We start from the raw sequence: 17,724 nt of genomic DNA on the forward strand, positions 1-17,724 counted from the left end.
ATTTTTTTCTGTTAATGTACAAATATTTTTCCGATGTGTTTTGGATATTCCTTCTCTAATAAAAAGAGATACCATTTTGTTTTCGTTTGCATAAGAAAGAATATCAAGCATTTTTCTTTTTTAAATTTAATTAGCCACAATAAAGAAAAAACGTTGCAATGCTACGTGCTACATTAACGACGTCTCTAGAGTAACTGAATGACTGTTCATATAGAAATCGCAGGTATTAGTCTCATACAACAACGCCCCCTATAGTTCGTTGCGATCGCGAATAATATAGATTTTTAGTCACCCATTTCAAAAGCGTAACCAAGAGCAAAGTAAACACATGGTTTCAAATAATCTAGAATTTTACACTCGGTGGCATTACATCCCTCCCATGTATATCATTGAACTTAACACGAGTAAAAATGATTAAATATTAAAAAAAAAGCATGAAATAAATTCATTTTTTTTATTGAATAGAGCTGTAAGCTAACAATCAGCTTAAATATTTTCTTTTAAATATATGAAGAAACAGTATTGTTTAGAGTTTAACTTATAGCAATTCACCTTTTTCCGAACGTGTTTTATGTTCTCCACGGTAGGGGCAGTATTTGTAAAGGCTGTTTCAACTTCCGGTAGAAGATTCAAGTAGGAGAATTTCTGATGATGTAAACTAAATCGCGTAAATCCACATCTCAATGATCGGGTAATTGCACACCAATGCAGGATAATTTCACAAAGTACTTTTTTTTCATATCTTCATCTGATATTTTAAATTATGAAGAAACCATTTTAACACAAAAATACGACACAATTAAATTCAGAATAATTGAGTGTTCCAAAAATATACAAGCAAATCCGGGACGTCAAAAAAAAAAAAAANAAAAAAAAAAAAAAAAAAAAAAAAAAAAAAAAACAGTCACGTCAATGCTTTGACGTCAGAAGAGGACTTCAAAATTTCCGGTAGGGTCTGCTTTCTTAGGATAAAGGGTGAATAGTCAATGCTAAACCAATGAGGAAACTTTATTATTCAAACGTTTTTCTCACTCGGACTAATTAAAATTTTTGACGGAATTTTAGTATCAAGAATCTTAGGTTCTAAACTGACCCCTTGCAGCTGCTGTTTAAATTTCAGGACGTTAGCACAAATGGTTCCATAAGAGAATTACACAGAGAAGAGAGATAGGAAATTTGTTTTAACATAGCGGATAAAAAAGTATTACGTAACCTTAAAAAAGAAGTTTAATTAATAAAAGAAATAAAAATAAATCTGTATAATCATGCATAAAATTATTACCTTTTTTGAAGTTTTGATCTAATAGTTTTTACTCTTCTTTCGCTTTAATATCATCCCACAGTTTTCCGAAAAGTGAAGAATGATGTAAAGAATAATATACATTTATAACTCACATTTAAAGCAATAAACAATGTGTTCAAACCCGTTAAAACGAATCGAAGAATTAGGTAATTTATAATGGATGATAGAGTTTAACAGTTTATGATGGCATTAAACGTAAGAAAAAGTAATGAGTGATTGATTTTTATGACACGTGTTGATCTCTTTCTTTTCAAAATCTTTTGTTTTAATTTCTGAAAGGCTTCAGCAATTATTTTTATTAGAAAACAAATAAAGTATTTTTATGTAAGTATCAAAGAAGTAGCGCCAAGTGCAACATAAAATCTTGAAATCAAACATAACTTTTTTATAGATATTGAAGCTTACATTTTGAATTTGTAACTTACTTTCAGGTTTAGTCATTCACAGAAAAACAATCAACGCTGCATAACAGAAGCAAAAAAAGTACAGTTAATAATACAGAAAAAAAATACAGTACACAAACAAAAAATTTCAACAAGTGTACATCACTATCCTTTCAATTCTAAGCTTCTTCTTTATAGCTGTAGATTGCTTAATTTCTTTTGTTGCAGGTGAGTAAAGATATGGGAAGCATGTCTGCCTCTTTACAAATACAGATAGATCAAACAAAATCTATTTTTGATTTCAGAGTTCAGAATTCAGAAATAAAACACTTAAATGACCAAATACATTTGAAAGCATTTAGACGCCTCGAGTTTATCACACTTTGCATTATTGTCATTTATAATTTTAGTAGTTCAGGCACTTTTATTTATTTATTTTACTTCATTTAACTTTACCTGCAGGTGGTTACAAATTTAACACCATTTAAAATTAAAAAAATATCAGTCCAAGGAATATTAGGTAATGGCTCTTTGCCTTAAAACATTAATATAGGGAATACTTTCCTTTTAATAGATTTTCAGAATTCTTGTAAAAATAGACCAAAAAAATTTTAAATTTTGATCAATTACCATTGAAGCCAGTAGGAACACAAAAGGGATAAATTGACTTTGTGCATTATTGACATTTCCAAAAATGTTATGGAACATCATATTTTTAAGGGTTAATTTTAAAATTTTCAGAAATAAAGTTGAAATCAATAGCATCAGTTTTAAATTAAATATTTAATAATTATTCCATTTATGCGTTGAAAATACAAATTTATAATTTTTGATTAGAATTTTTTCGGTAGGTAAGTATTTTGATAAATTAGTTTTCGAAGACAAAATTTAGATTTATTATTTAAAACCTGTTGTTCATACCCTTTTAGACTTATTAAATGCTAAACTAAACTAAATTCAGTACAGTCCATGAATGATCTAAGCCACTGTGACCATCCCAGTTTTCTTGACCTTGCAATCCGAGGTACAAGAACTAATGTTCCAGTCAGCCGAACGTGGAACCACTAGTGTTTAGTTCACAAGCATGTTTGATACCCATTCCTTCGATCCACTAAAGGAATGAAAGCTTTAGTCAACCATGCCCGGTTTAGGGACAGAACAGAAGTGCCAAGCGCAAACACTTAATATGCTATTTACATGCATTTTCATAAGCCTATTAGGTGCTAAAAATATTCTTTCAAAATATTGTTATGACAATTTCAATATTTATGGATGAGGAACAGCGCCAGAATGGACATCGCTTCAAATAACAAATCAGGAAAGTCAAAGGTCTCACGTGACCGCTTTCTGAGCTACAAGATGAACATTTTATGAAAGAGTTTCGATTAAATTGTCGCCACTTAAATTAATAGAAAAAATCATTTGACTAAATAACAATACAGTATTGGAAAGTTAATAATACATAGTCAATAGAAGATATTTAAAATGTTTTGGTAGGGGTAAATCGATAGCAACAATTTTATTGAATCGAAATAAAGTAATCCATTAAATGGTCCTGAATATTCATGTAAACGTGTAAAAGTAATGAGAACAAAAAATCGATTTATAAAACTTGATTTCCACTACAAGGGCTTTAAAAGAAAACAAATTAACTGATGTTTTTGTTGAGAAACGAAATATTGCTTTAATATAAATTTAAGCGATAGACTTTGATACAAAAACGATGAAAAGTCTGTTAATGCCAAGACGGTGTACTATAATTTGAATAAAAATATACACAAAATAGATGGGGATTTTTCGATTAAATTTATTGTCAAAAATACAATTTTATTTGAATTAACATTTTTTATACAACGAGACACAATTTAAAATACTTTCTTCGTAATGTAAAAAATCACTCATTCAACTGTATAGCTTGTTGATGCGGCATTATCTGCAATAAAAAGGAATTTATGAGTATCACAAAAATTTATTTTAACAAAAAGAATTGATTCTCATGATATTAAACTTGATTTTTAACTATTCCTCGAGATCTATATTAAAACTCTATTATCTAAATTACTAAATTACATTTAAATTTTTATTTATTTCTACAGTGAAAACGGGAAAATGGAAACCTGAAATAAAGCATTCAGTTTCATAGATTTGGAAATATACTGAAGTGTTTCATGTTCATTAGAGTGCCGCGGTTTCCCATTTCCTTTTCAAAGCAAAAATCGTCTATCCATATGCAAATTCCTGATATAATTTTCTTTTTAAAATTAAATAGTATTTTCTATAAGGAGTATTGATTAGAAATTTTGAATGTTTGTGCAAAAAGCAGCAAAATTGCCACAAATTTCAGTTAGATTTAAGCGGTCATATTTTCGGGCTGGAAGATGCCACTTACATTAAAAACTGTCTTTTTGTCCTAAACATGCTAACTAAATATATCTTTAAGGAAACAGCGGTCCCCAAGAAGTTGAAAAGCGATTGTGGTCTAATTTTTTATTATTTAAAAGCTTACTCTATTGCTGCCCAAAAATTTGCAAAAACTGAGAATAAGGCAGCGACTTTATTAATTTTCATCTAGGTCAAAATATGTCACTAAATTGGAGATTTTTAAAAAGTTTAAACACTTTTAAAATAGTTGAGTTATTCCTTCATTCTAAAGATTAGATAATTCTTCAGAGCAAGATGATATGTAAGTTTAAAATCGTCGTTTTGCTTCAAGTGTAAGGAGCTTAAACTGTGGCTTTTTTATTTTCCTTGACGATAGAGCTTCGAAAAACTAAGTCAATCAAGCACCACTATGAAACCACGGCAAAGACAGATAGAGTGAAAAAGAAAAAGGTTGGGATATCAAAGAGGTTTCTAACCTCCTTTGTCAATTATATAAAATTATGTAACTCACCTTTTGCGTAATATGCATAGACTTTCGCTAATCCTGGTTTTCTATTGTTTACTTCCACAATTTGCTGAATTTGAAAACTAAAATTTTGTTTGTCATTTGTAATCTGAAAAAAATATAATAAGACAAATAATTTTCTCCAATAACGTGTAATATTTACATTGATTTTGCATTTTAAAGAGGTTCAAAGTTTTTAAGATTGCATCTGATTAAATATCGTGAATAAAATGTGGATTTTAATTTAATCGAAGCTGACTATAAATTGTTATATTAAATTAAACTATGTATAAGATCAGTGTTTGGACTCATCGGTATTAAGACTCATAAAAAAATGAAAGTGAAATAGAATGAAATTTTTTTAAGGTTTTTAAAATAATTTACTAAATTTAAAAATTTCGTCTTAAATTATACAGAGTGTTCAATAATTACCCCTCTTTATATACTTCAGCAATTCATGTAAAAACATATTCTACACATTATGAATCAGTTACTAATTTTTAAATCTTTCAAATTCTATAGTGAAAAAAATGGAAGAAAAACAGCAAAACCAATTCGATTGATTAAAATCGTTTTAATAAATCCCCTTTCACTTCCCAATTGATTTGGCGATTTCAATTAAGTCATCCTCAGTTGATTTGACAGATTTGGATTACATTCCTGTTTTTATTTCTCATCGAAATATTAATTTGGAGCTCCCAAAGAGTAAACATTTTTCTAGACATATTTGACAATAATTTCATAGGTACATATTAAAAGCGGGAAGATCGTGTTCTATGGCAGAATAATCGCCAACTCTTGGCAACTTCTGGCATCAGCCCTCGAAAAACTGAGAAAATAATAATTTAAAAAAAAATCTAAAAGAAGAGGACCAACTTGAACAGTATTACTCGTAGCCACCTTTGGCAAATATCTACACGTTTTATTTATTTCTTTGTTCTTAAATTTGAAAGTTTTATACCCATTTGGCGTCTTGGCGATTGTAGTTGGAATGCCAGATCATGATACGGGAAGATCATCTTAAAAGGGTTGATTAAGAAACACAGTGCAGTATATGAGGAATAATTAACATTCTAAGGCTAATTTATATGCCTGAGTATAGTCTTATATTGATTGGAAACTATAAAAGAAGTAAAAAAATTCTTGCTTGCATTAGAAATAACTTAAGGAATTTTTTTTAAAAACTTAACCGTTTATTTCTTTATTTATTTTATCAAATTTAAAGAATAACATAAATTGTTCAATCGGTTATTAAATCGGTTATGTAACCTCTTCATTCTCAAATTTATACTTTACTAACATAGGACACAAGAAATTTTAAACATTCATTAAATTTATTAGCCAAAAATTACAATTACAAATAAAACTTTTAATTTTATAGATTTTCATCAATATTATTTTGCACCAATAATGTCGCGTTGATGAATTTTATTTTTTTATTTTATATCAAAATTTTAAAAATATATGTAATATAAAATAAAAATAATTTCATGTGCGATAAGGGTGTAAAAAATTAGAATGACAGATATTAGAAATTTTTAACGAATAAAAAAACTTATAGTAAAATTATGTGACCTTGCGTAAATATTTCTCCCCAGAGATTCCATTTTCAGTTTTAAAATATTTTCCACAGTCGACGATAGAGCAGCAAGTAGTGACACTGTATATCAAAGAAAAACAATTGCAAATCACATCACAATATACATCACTAAACATCTCAATCAATAGAGTGAACGAAAATCTCTTATGATATTTTCTAATTGTCAACCATCAACGACATATACATGTTGTAATCATAAACCACAATTATTGTTATTTTTTTTTAACGCAATTGAAATATGGTGTCAGGGAATTACAGTGTCTTATATCGAAAATGTTATTTATGCCGGAGAATCTAGGAAATTTGCTGCAAGAATTGCTTTTTTTCCGACCTTAATTGTTTTCTTTGAGTTTCTTTGAGTTCTTAACTGTTTATTTTGAAAACCGTAAGTTTACTTTAGATTAACCTGTGTGACCTCATGAAATATATAACTTACTTCTTCAAAGTAGAAGATCACCGAGTTATTTTCAACATCTATTTTTAAGATTTTGCTATCTTCATTTGATTTTACCTAAAAAAGTTAGAAACTTTTCATTAAAATGGGTTATTCATAAAACACATTTTTTAAAATTATTATTATATCAAGTTATCAGTAATTTTAAGTTCCACTGTGGACTGATGATTAAGACACGGTTCCCAGTAGATCAGCGAAGTCAAGCATCACTGGCTGCGGTCAGTGTGCTGGTGGGTAACCAATTGGATCAATTTGCGTTGGAACCGAGGGTGTGCGGTATTGGTCCTCGTTGAACTGTTCTACCATAAAGTGCTCGACTTCGCGTGCAGGTCGTTGGGCTACCGAAGCAGAGGTGCCATCCCCTCTGCAGAGGATGAAAATTGTGATGGCATGTCTTCGGATCATCTTCAGGGATGTTTTCTTTACCGTCGCCAATAGCCCATTGTGCAGTCTAGTGCGACGTAAATGAACTGCAACAACAACTGTAATTTTAAGTTATTTGTAATTTTATTTTCCCCTGTATTGTTATAAATTAATAGTTTTAGTCAAACTTGGTTAACTGACTTTTTGTCTGCAAATTAGATAATTTAGGCTTTTGCATAACTTTCGAAAACCGACTACATATTAAAGAATCAATTAATGAAAACCAGATAGATAACGAATGTTCGGTTTTACCGAGGAAATACGATTTATCCTCACTCTTTTTTGAAATCAGTCATTATTGAGTCCATTTGTAAATTCTGCTTTTTGAAACATTTTGAAACAATTTTTTCTAGTCAGACCATTTCGATGAAATATTCGAGGCAGTTATTGTTAATCTTGTTCTTAACCTGTGCCACGTTGTTGCTGTAAATGGTGGGGACCATTAAAATATGATTTCATAGTTTTTCTTAATTATCTGTTGACAGTCTTTGCTTTTAATTTTGAAATTTGGTGAGAGTAAATTAATTGCTTTCTCAAGCAGCATGCAGCAAACAATACAATTATCTCTTTATGTTTTTCCTTAAATGATTTATATTATAGTTTACACAACTTTTTAATTCCTAAACTAACTCAATGCAAACCAGTTTAAGGGAACTTTTCGTTCCAAATTACTCTGTTGTAATGTTAAAGGTATGGGAACCACGGAAACTCTTACGATTAGTAGCTGTCAATTATAGTATAAACTGTAATTAGCATAGCATACTTTTTATTACTATTTATAAATAGTAACTTTTTTTTGAAGAGTAGTAATTACGTCCAATTTTGTGCTGTGATTCTTTACTAAATAAAACTTTAATTTGACAATTTTTTGGGCAAAATTCTCCGCCGTTTTTTGTAAGTAGAAATTAAATTCACTTAAATAATCGTGCTATTATCTTTCAATCAGGAAAAATAATTTCTAGTCAAGGCAGTTATCTTGACTATCAAATTCACTATAGTGAAATAATGTTAATGTTCATAAAAGCTGACATTTTATTTAAAATTAAACTACCTGAATGCAAACTAGCTAAGACAACGTAAAAGAAAGTATAAAAAATACAAATAATGTTACATAAACGGGTGTCTGTACATTGAAGCATTATCTTCAGTGTCAATATTATAACACAGAAACTCTTTAATTTCTAAGTAACATTATTTGTACCTTTTGCGCATTATAAACTATCTGATTATAAATAAAGTATGTGATTGTTTCGATACGATATCGATATACGATGCCATTGTTCGAAATATGATTGCTTCGATATGATAATGAAGTAACTTAATCGCCTTTTTGTAAACCAGAAACTTTTAAATTAATGTGAGACATTATTTATGCATTTTGCAAATTGTTTTAGATTATTCATATATGGCACAAAGTTTATCCTTTCCGTATTTTGATCCTCGAATAATTTGTTTTAATCTTCGGATAATAAAATATTTTTTACCTTATATAAACTATCCGTATCAGGTACAAATCCAGTGACTAAATTGATTTCTAGAATGCTCATTCCTGATTGCAAATTTGTGGGCAAATATCTGCAAAATATTAATTACATAATTACTATATTATCATTAAAAATAATAACAACGAAATCAATTTAATATAATATGATTTTTTTCTTAAAAAAACTAGAAAACTATTCCCCATCATTCGAAACAATTTGAGGATTTCAATTTCGTTTGGAGTGAATTATGGAACTATATTTTTTGGAAAAAATTGGAAAATTCTGTTTCTCGACAAAATTTTTTAAATATATTTCTCGAGAAAGCTTAAAGCTTTTAATTTCCTGTAGAATAAATTGAGTATGTCGGTCCAAGCACTTGTTATTTAATTTAATATTTGCAATAAGCAAAACCCTTGAAATACAGATACTTTCCTTGAATTTACTTAAGAGGACTATAAATTCGCTATCTTGTATTTTAGATTAAATTTTATATTTTCGTTTTTTTTTTTTGAAAAGCTTTTGATGATAGGTCACTGTACGACTGTACTATGCTGTAAAAACTAAAGAACTAAAATTTATACATGATTTTGTCAAAATAGGATAAATATCATTTTATAACTTAATGAGTTTTGTAATTATTTAACATATCCTTTCATAAGTTACCACTTGGACAAAATATGTATGTTTTTCTTTTCGTAAATTGTAAAGTAATAAAATTATGTGGATAATGATTTTGGATAGGTTATTTAGTGCAGTACATTTGTCTGTCTTTTTAAATTAGTTAAAACTTAACATTATTATTCATACTGATGAAAACCGCTTTTCGTGAAGCTGAAAAAATCTTTTAACTCGAGTTATGAAAACACAAAGATGTTTATCTCAAATTTAAAAACCAAAAACTGTATTATAACAAAATACTTTTCAAAAAATGCTGATGGGAAATTTGTAACCGAAACTTTTTGTCAGAAAAAAATGGAAAATCTAAAACATGTTTTATTTCTCAAATTCTACTTGGCTGAAGGTCTATTTTAGATTGCTATTCATCACTAGAAGCAGGAGCAGTATAATGTTTCAAATAGAATGCAAAGTGCATAGTCCCATTTCACAGAAAGACGCTTGTAAAACATATATGCCTAAAAAATAATAGTTCCTCAGTGAAACTTTGTGAGATAATTTTATTAAATTTTTCTTCGCACCCATTACAATTTTGTCACAATTTTGTGTTATTATTACAGAAAAATTTACAAATCGAATATAAAATGTATGGAACCATTTTGAAAATGTCAGATATTTATGACCTGAAGATAAAGATTCGGTGGTGCAAAACTTGCAAAATTAAAATGTAAATTGTGCACAGTACTTCTAGAATTTTAGTTACAACCTTAGTAGAAAATACAATGTTCTGATGCCGTTTTTCGAAAAAAAAATATAAATCGAATGCAAAATGCAGGACAACATTTTAAACAAGGACAACCTTGGTAAATATTTGTTTTAAAATCATTGGTTAATCGATGGAAATTCGTGAAATTAATTTTTAAAATATCTCCTTCGCAACTGCAATTTTATCCCTCAGTAAATACCCTTAGCAAGCTGGACGTCTTGTAGCTTTTACTGAAAAAAGCTATGTATCAATAGAATGCTGTCGTTTAAAGCACCATTTTAAAGTAGAATACTCGTAGTGATATCACTTCATTCAGAGGATAAAAAATCGTAGAAAACAAACAGTATGAAAAAAAATATAAAAAATGATTCAACAAACAACTTAACTTTTAGTTCATTCCCTTTCAGTAAATTCGAGATTATTCAGTTATTCTTTCCATACTGAGTTGGTTTCTTTTTTTCTCTTTTATTTTTACTGGTTAACCGGCCTAAGTAGGGTTAATTTTTAGCATTCTCAATTTTTTTCCCGTTGTTTTTCACCAACTATTCTCTAATTCTAACAGTAGGCATTTCTTAAAATCTACTAGGTTAGAAAATGCATTCTTCTTTAATATCTACTTAAAATGAAAACTTCTACTTACGCAACGGAAACATCAATAATTCCATTTTTGCAATTTTTATCTAAACATTTTCCGCTTACTTCAATTGAAAACGTTGTACTTTCTGGTGGCACTTTTGTGTTATAGCGGTGAACAGCCTATGATTAAGAAACATTTAATACATATAATATCATTTTATTGCATAAATTTCCAAATATTAAGGATCGAATCTGACTTACTCATAAAGCCCATTTATTAAATTAAAGATAAAAAAGGGAGTGTGGATGATACCATTACTTTAAAAAATATAATTTTTGCTTCCTAGAGCAATTAAAAAAATGTGAAACTACGATTTTTTCCTATAGCAATTATAAAAAAATATCTCCTATGGTGAAGGAGGTTGAGTCAGGGGTGCCAATTATGTTGAGATGGTGGAATATTAAGGTGTGGGTGGAGTTTGTATTTGGTATAGTGGGCCAGTTGAAGATAGTAATGAAAACAGAAGATGGTGAATATAATACTTGAGCTGGATTAGAATTAATAAAAAGCTTTTTTTTTCATATAGTTGCAGAGCTCGAGATACAAGATATAAATATTATTCGAAGGAATTTTAGTTGAATAAGTTTTGCATAACAATATTAAAATAGGACAGGCCATGGGAGACAAATCCCCCATGACTTACCTAATCAAAAGCCAGATTAAAAGTACATGTAATTTGTTCCCAACGGACTCAGAAGCATGGGTTGGAGATCCAAAATTGGCGAATTATCAAAATATAGCATAGCCAAAACAAAGCCAACCAGCATAATAATATTGGGTTTAAAAGAATACCTTGGCGATCACGAGTCGCCAACAAATTTATGAGAATTATTACAACCATGCAACNGGAAGTAGTTCATAAGTAGTAACTCGTCGGTTAAGCTTGTCCAACACATGCTGTATTGTAATCAGGGCCGATGAGAATGCTGGCCTTTCCATACGGGGGATATCTTCAGATTGAAAACATTCGCTTAAGATGTTTACCTGGTGAAAACTGGCCTTTTCATCCATAAACCCAAATTCTGCGCCCACGCTAGTTCTAAACAAACGTGCATATTTTTTCATATTGATGCCCCAATAAATTTGGCTTTTCGCAGTTCCGATTTGAATCCACCTATCTGTTCTGGAGTTCAGCATAATTCCACCCCAAAGAAGCAATCCTGCCCAACCGCAATGGTGTCGTTCAGTGATGTTGTCTCGGTGGTAACGGGTATCAGGGGTTCTCCGCAGGGCCCGACTAAGATGAAAATGGGCCCAGGGCCTGGCCTTCGGTTAAGTGCCCCCTTTAAAAACATTGACTTTTAAGTTAATCATAATTAAAATTGTTTCCCAAAATGTTATTGTACACATCTCAAATAGTTATTCATCAGTTAAGAGGAATAAAAAAAATTTTTAAAAATAAATAATTATAACAAACATTTGATCTAATTATAAGTATAATAAAAATTATATCATAATCCTATACAAATGATCAAAAATATATTGCTATTCGATGTATTAATGATTTTGATAAAATACTTAAAATATCAAAATTTAAAAGAACCACCTGCTAAATTATCTGAAATATACCATATGAAAAACACAAGAATTTTTTCATAATAAACAAAATATAGATGAATGTGATAAATTTCTTATTAAAGCAATACAAATATTCAGACCCAATGATTATATATATATATATATAATCATTCAAAAATAAAATTAAAGAAGATGAACAAATATCTACAATGGCATTTTTCTTGCTTTTTTTGATGCAAATGTATCAATAACATTTTGGAAATCAAGTTCTGTGGTCATATCACTTTCAATAGATAAAATGCTTAAGCAAGATAAATTATCTTGCTTAATATTATTACGCAAATTGTTTTTTATGCGTTTCAAAGCAGAAAAAGAACGTTCACTTGTACAATTTGAAATTGGCATAGTTAGCAGAATTTGTAAAGCAGTATCAACATTTGGGAATGTGTGTGTTATATTTTGAGAGCGAAAAATTTTTAGTTTTTCTTGGGGTGTCAAAGATTCATCAGATAAAAACTAGCACAGAATAGTTTACATATGTAGCAAAACACTGCATTTTTTGCTGGTGAGTAAACCAGACATTCTCTTTTGAGTAATTCATTATTTTTCTTTTTTCTGAAAAAACTTGCCTCAGTCAAAACTCTTTCTTTGTTTCCAATCATACATCTAGAGTTGGGAATTAATTGAATGTTCTGCTCAGGTTTGTTCAATACAAAGTATTCCCGAAAATTATCTGAAAAACTTTCAGGCCATAAACCAACATCACTATAATATGAATTATTTGATTTACATGAATGCTCAGACAGGTTTGATGGATCATCTACCTGCTGATTAAATGTAGTTATTTCTTCTTCAACAAAACCAGTTCCTTTACAAACCGGGGATGATTTTTCACAAACCTCATCAAATTCTGATGTACCAGAAATGTGTTCAAAGGCATCTGTTTCAAGTTCTACTTTATCTGTTATGGAAACTTCCTTTGCATTCCGTACGTTTTCAGTCTCAGTAGGATTTTTATCTAGAAAATTGTCCATGAATCCTTTCATTTTTTTTGTTTTAATCACTTCGTTTTTTCTTCAATTTTCTTTTACCGTGACCACTTAGCTGTTTCGTAGACATTGTCAACACACGTTTACGAGAGGCAAAATGTGTTTATATTTACATATCAGAAATTCACTTTGCTGCCAACAATAAGAGCCCTAACTTAAAAATAGTTCGTATCCTCAGCTGCCGAGCTGCATCGCTTTCTTCTTTAGGGAGCGTTCTCATTGCATAAAATTCACACATTTGTAAGCCGTTTGTTGTGGAAAACATTCCCGCGCGCATCTCGGAAATTGGATGCAGTGTAAATGGCTCTTTATAGGTTTTAAATTTTGTGTCTTTAGTGCCCCATCAGACACTGGGCCCAGGGCCCATGCCCCGTAGGCCCGTGCGATAATAAGGCCCTGGTTCTCCGTATGAAATCCGACATGATTCAGACTGTTCGCTAAACCTGGATTTGTCGGAAAACATCACATAACCCCACTGTTTCGATGTCTTTAGTGCATATTCTCTATTGCAGGCTAATCACTGGTGACAGTGAGTTGCTGTGAGAGGAACGCATCTGACAAGCATGCAAGCATATAGACAAATGCTTCCCAAATATCTGCACATGGTTTGCCTTGAAACTGTGGTATCAATGGCTGCAGATAGTTAAAGATACAGATGCGCCTCCTGTGCTGTGCTCTGTCTGCTTAATTTGGCAGTTACTGTCAAATACCATTCTTCATTTAGCATTGTTATTCGGGTGGGGGGTGGGGACCTGTACTGTAACATTATCTTGAAACCGTTTCCAAAAACTACGAATGACACTATGGGCAATTCTTCGGACACTTCCATATGAGTCCGCCTACATCAGGGGGCCTATAACTCTGCCAAGTAAAAAATCATCCCCATGAGTCCTGTATGTCATAAACATTTGGTTATTGCACTGAGTGGTTTACAGAACGTTTGTGAATAATTTTACTTCAATGCAACCATTCCTCATATACAGCTTTGTCATTGCAACGCATTATTGGTTTCATTCTGACGTAAATCTCATATGATTCCTGAAGATGTATTTCATAATTCTGCTAGCGAAATTTTTTCTTTAGAGTACAATTTCCGTATGATTCATGATTAAATTAAATTTATGGACACGAGTATATTTAAAAACATTAAAATTTTACATTTAGAGCGTTCGTCTTCCAATGAGGTGAATCGGGTCCGAATCACAGGATTGGTTTGTGGATAAGCATTCCTCTTCTTTTTGCACCGACTGCAGTGCTGACGTAAAATATCAACAGCCGGATCATGGGTTAGAGTCCCATTGCCTTTAGGCTAACCGCGGGAGGTTCTTGTGTTCTCCTTCTCCATGTAACGCAAGTTCGAGTTAGTTCCATAGAAAAAAAGGTTATCCACGAAGGCAAATTTCTCCCAATACTTGATTCAGGAGTTCCCTTGTCTTCTGCATTGGGTTCAAAATTATAAGACTACGGAGTTGAGCATCGGTAGTTGTAAACCCAAAAAATTGGACAGACTGTTCAACGAAGGTCGGAAAAAAATTTACATTAAGTATATTATTGAGAAATTTTATGAAAGCATTGAATGGTTTCTCTGTTTTCTAGTTTTTTTTATTTCATACATTTTTAGTGTAATTTCATTTAGCGTAAAACCATTGTTACGCCAACATATGGTACTACACTGATAATAGTAATTGGTACTACTGGTTTTCGTGACATGTAAGTAATAGGTGTTGTGGTAAGTAAGTACTTAATATGCTGTTATAGCCAATATGGCAATAGGCATTCTACGACGGTTCAAAACAAATGAGTAGCCTGATTTTATTTTCTATTGTTGTGATTTTCGTATTTTTTTCTAAATAAATATAAAAATTTACGTGGTAATAAATAATTTTTTTAAAAAAATAACTATATTTTGCTTATGTAACTGATTATCAAGCGATTATTGATTAACAATTCAAGCGACAAGGATCACCATTAGTAAATCACTATAAAAACCACAAATAAAAGAAGTAGTGTTGTAATATCAGATAAAAATTTCTCTTAAAGCAATCCTACTTAAAATTACTTGGGAAAAAAACTATACAATAAACTTTCCAAGTTATGCAGTTCAAGGAGGATTATATTGGTTTTTTTAGTCTCGTTTTCATTTACTTTCTTAAAAATATTTTGTACAAAACAATGTTTTTTGTGTCCTAGAATATTTTTAAAATATTTTTTTCAAACGTTAAAAAGTTATTTTGTACATGAGCAAAAAATTTATATGTATTATTTATTCTTCTCCATAAAATTGATATTGTTGCCCTTTAAAAATATCAATCGAAGATATCGAAGATTTTTCTTGGTAAAACTATATAGCTGTTGTGATAATCAACTTATGTAAAATTTATTGTGAAAAATATACAAATTTAACATTACTTTACACCAAATATAAACTATCACATTTATAATGTGAGATAAAGAACTTATTTCCATTTAATAAACTTTCAATATTTATTATTTTTTTTCATTCTTTATTTATTTTTCTTCCGTCCTTTAATTTTGCTTGCAAAAAACAGCATTTGATTAATTTTATATTCTTAATTTTTTAAACCATTACTATAAAGTCGTGGTGGCTCAAGAGATAAAGCGTTCCCCTCCCGATGAAGTGACCTAGGTTTGAGTCCCAGAGGTGGCTGGTGATTAGAATTCTGCTCCCGGCTCGCAGCGAACTAAGTGCTGACGTGAAATATCCTCATTGCTAAACGGATCATGGATCACGGAGAATCCATTTGTCGTCGGGGTAACCGTGGAAAGTTTTCACGATTTTCCTCCCTAAGTTACGCAAATGTGGATTAAAAGCGTCTTGATCCACCAGTCTTCCTGGTTGGATTCTAAATTACAAGGCTACGGAGTTGAATAGTAATATTTGTAAGCCAGAATCGGGGTCCGCTGTCCTATTCAAGTTATAATATAAAATGAAATGAGTGTGTAAACGTTTTGAGAATTTCAAACTTATAGTTTCTTGGTCAAAATTAAGTAAAAACCTGTTCAAGCCGTTGCTTTAAATTAAAAAATAAAACTAATATGACAGTGCTGATTTTCCAGTAACAACCATTTTCAATGTGAATTTTGCATTCCTTTGCTCATTAGAAACATTGTTGTTTAAAGGTTGATTAGTGACAAAAATATTTGTTACTGGCATTCAGGTATTTTTTTAATTATTTAGCACCTGATCAGCAATATTGTTATATATTTGTTTCTTAAAAGATTCCCAAGCCACAATTTTACCCTGGCACCAGTTGGGCTTAAAATTGACTCAATAGGGGTCCAATGAGAACAGGCACAGAGGGACCAATATTGAGATGTCTAGAATTTTTAATATTAGTCCTAGAATGGCTTATATAGAGCCTACATTGGCCAATATAGAAACTATATTGGCTAAACAATGGATATAAAATATCAGGTGAATCTGAGAAATCTATATAGGACCAATATCGGAAAAATAACGGGCCTTCGAACCCTTATTGAGCCATTATTGCCAGCCTTATTGAGTTGTGTCATGGGAAATAATGAGTAATGGAATTTTGGCTCACTCATTCTCGTTTCTCACCTGCAAAAGTCCGTAACCGCTGCCTCTTGCTAAAATATTTATTTTACTTGAAGTGTCAGATACTTTGAAACGTTGAATCGAAAACCTGTTGTCATCATTGAGGCTGACAGTTTCTTGTAAACCACCAGTAGTTTCGATTTGAAGGCTAATAGAATCTCCATAAACATATTCTAAAAACTTTGTAAGAGCTTCCAAACCAATACACGTGTCCTAAAATAAAATAAAAAATTGCGAATGATTCAAGAAAATTTTAAGGCTAAGTCATTTGGAATAATTGCTCTGAAACTCTTGGATTTAAAGCAAAAACATAGATAAACTGCGACTTTTTAGAATATACTGAACTAAGAATGCAGATGGAAAAAGGTTTTAGATTTGCGTTTTGAAACACTCTTCTTAATTATTCGAATTTTCTCACTCCTTTACCTAAAATAATATGGTACAATCTATGCAGTTTGTAACAGTTATTCATAATTGTTAGGTTTTGTCTATGGCTACAGAAAACGCACTCATTCATCTGAGAGAATATGATACAATATATGGAGAGTTTGTAAAAGTTGTTCTTAATTGTTTGGTTTTGTCCATGACTAGAAAGCGAGCTCACTCATTTGAGGGAATATGATACAATCTGCGGAAAGTTTATAAAAGTTATTCTTATATTTTAGAGTTTGTCCATGTCTAAAAAGCACACTCGTTCATTTGAGAGAATATGATGCAATCTATGGAGAGTTTATGACAGTAGTTCTTAATTGTTTGGTTTTGTCCATGACTAGAAAGCACGCTCGTTCATTTGAGAGAATATTATAAAGCCTACGTAGAGTTTAAGTCAGTTATATTTAGCTAGTTGTTTTTCGTTTTATTTCTCAAAACAACATTGTTTGTGCCAAAAAATATAAAAAAATTCTGAATTATTTATTAACTTTAATTGCATTTACTAAAGTGAAAATAACTGCCGAACTCGTAATTTATTAAAAAAGTTTAATTTGCTTATAACATTAATTTAAATATTTTAAATTTTAAGAATT

At 30.6% G+C, this 17,724-nt stretch overlaps 2 protein-coding genes across 8 annotated transcripts in view; both read right to left on the reverse strand.

Annotated features, from left to right (window-relative positions):
- Positions 1–1,868, reverse strand: part of LOC107450331 (alpha-2-macroglobulin) — an 81,722-nt gene extending 79,854 nt beyond the window's left edge. The window contains exon 1 of one of the 2 annotated variants that reach the window (XM_071183084.1): positions 1,729–1,868. In XM_071183084.1, coding sequence (XP_071039185.1) covers positions 1,729–1,744 — 16 coding nt within the window. In that variant the 5' untranslated portion in view covers positions 1,745–1,868. Of the gene's footprint in view, positions 1–1,282; positions 1,421–1,728 lie in introns of those variants that run through there. The other variant, XM_043047099.2, reaches the window with a different exon arrangement.
- Positions 1,869–3,471: 1,603 nt separating this feature from the next.
- LOC107450332 (alpha-1-macroglobulin) overlaps positions 3,472–17,724 on the reverse strand; it is a 76,046-nt gene continuing 61,793 nt past the window's right edge. For all 6 annotated transcript variants that reach the window (XM_071183085.1, XM_043047101.2, XM_043047100.2 and 3 more), the window contains 6 exons: positions 16,703–16,912; positions 10,556–10,671; positions 8,535–8,625; positions 6,610–6,684; positions 4,580–4,682; positions 3,472–3,619 (listed from right to left, as the gene is read on the reverse strand). In XM_071183085.1, coding sequence (XP_071039186.1) covers positions 3,585–3,619; positions 4,580–4,682; positions 6,610–6,684; positions 8,535–8,625; positions 10,556–10,671; positions 16,703–16,912 — 630 coding nt within the window. In that variant the 3' untranslated portion in view covers positions 3,472–3,584. The remainder of the gene's footprint in view (positions 3,620–4,579; positions 4,683–6,609; positions 6,685–8,534; positions 8,626–10,555; positions 10,672–16,702; positions 16,913–17,724) is intronic.

The sequence above is a fragment of the Parasteatoda tepidariorum genome, chromosome 7 (genome assembly GCF_043381705.1).
Source record: "Parasteatoda tepidariorum isolate YZ-2023 chromosome 7, CAS_Ptep_4.0, whole genome shotgun sequence".
NCBI lineage: Eukaryota > Metazoa > Arthropoda > Arachnida > Araneae > Theridiidae > Parasteatoda > Parasteatoda tepidariorum.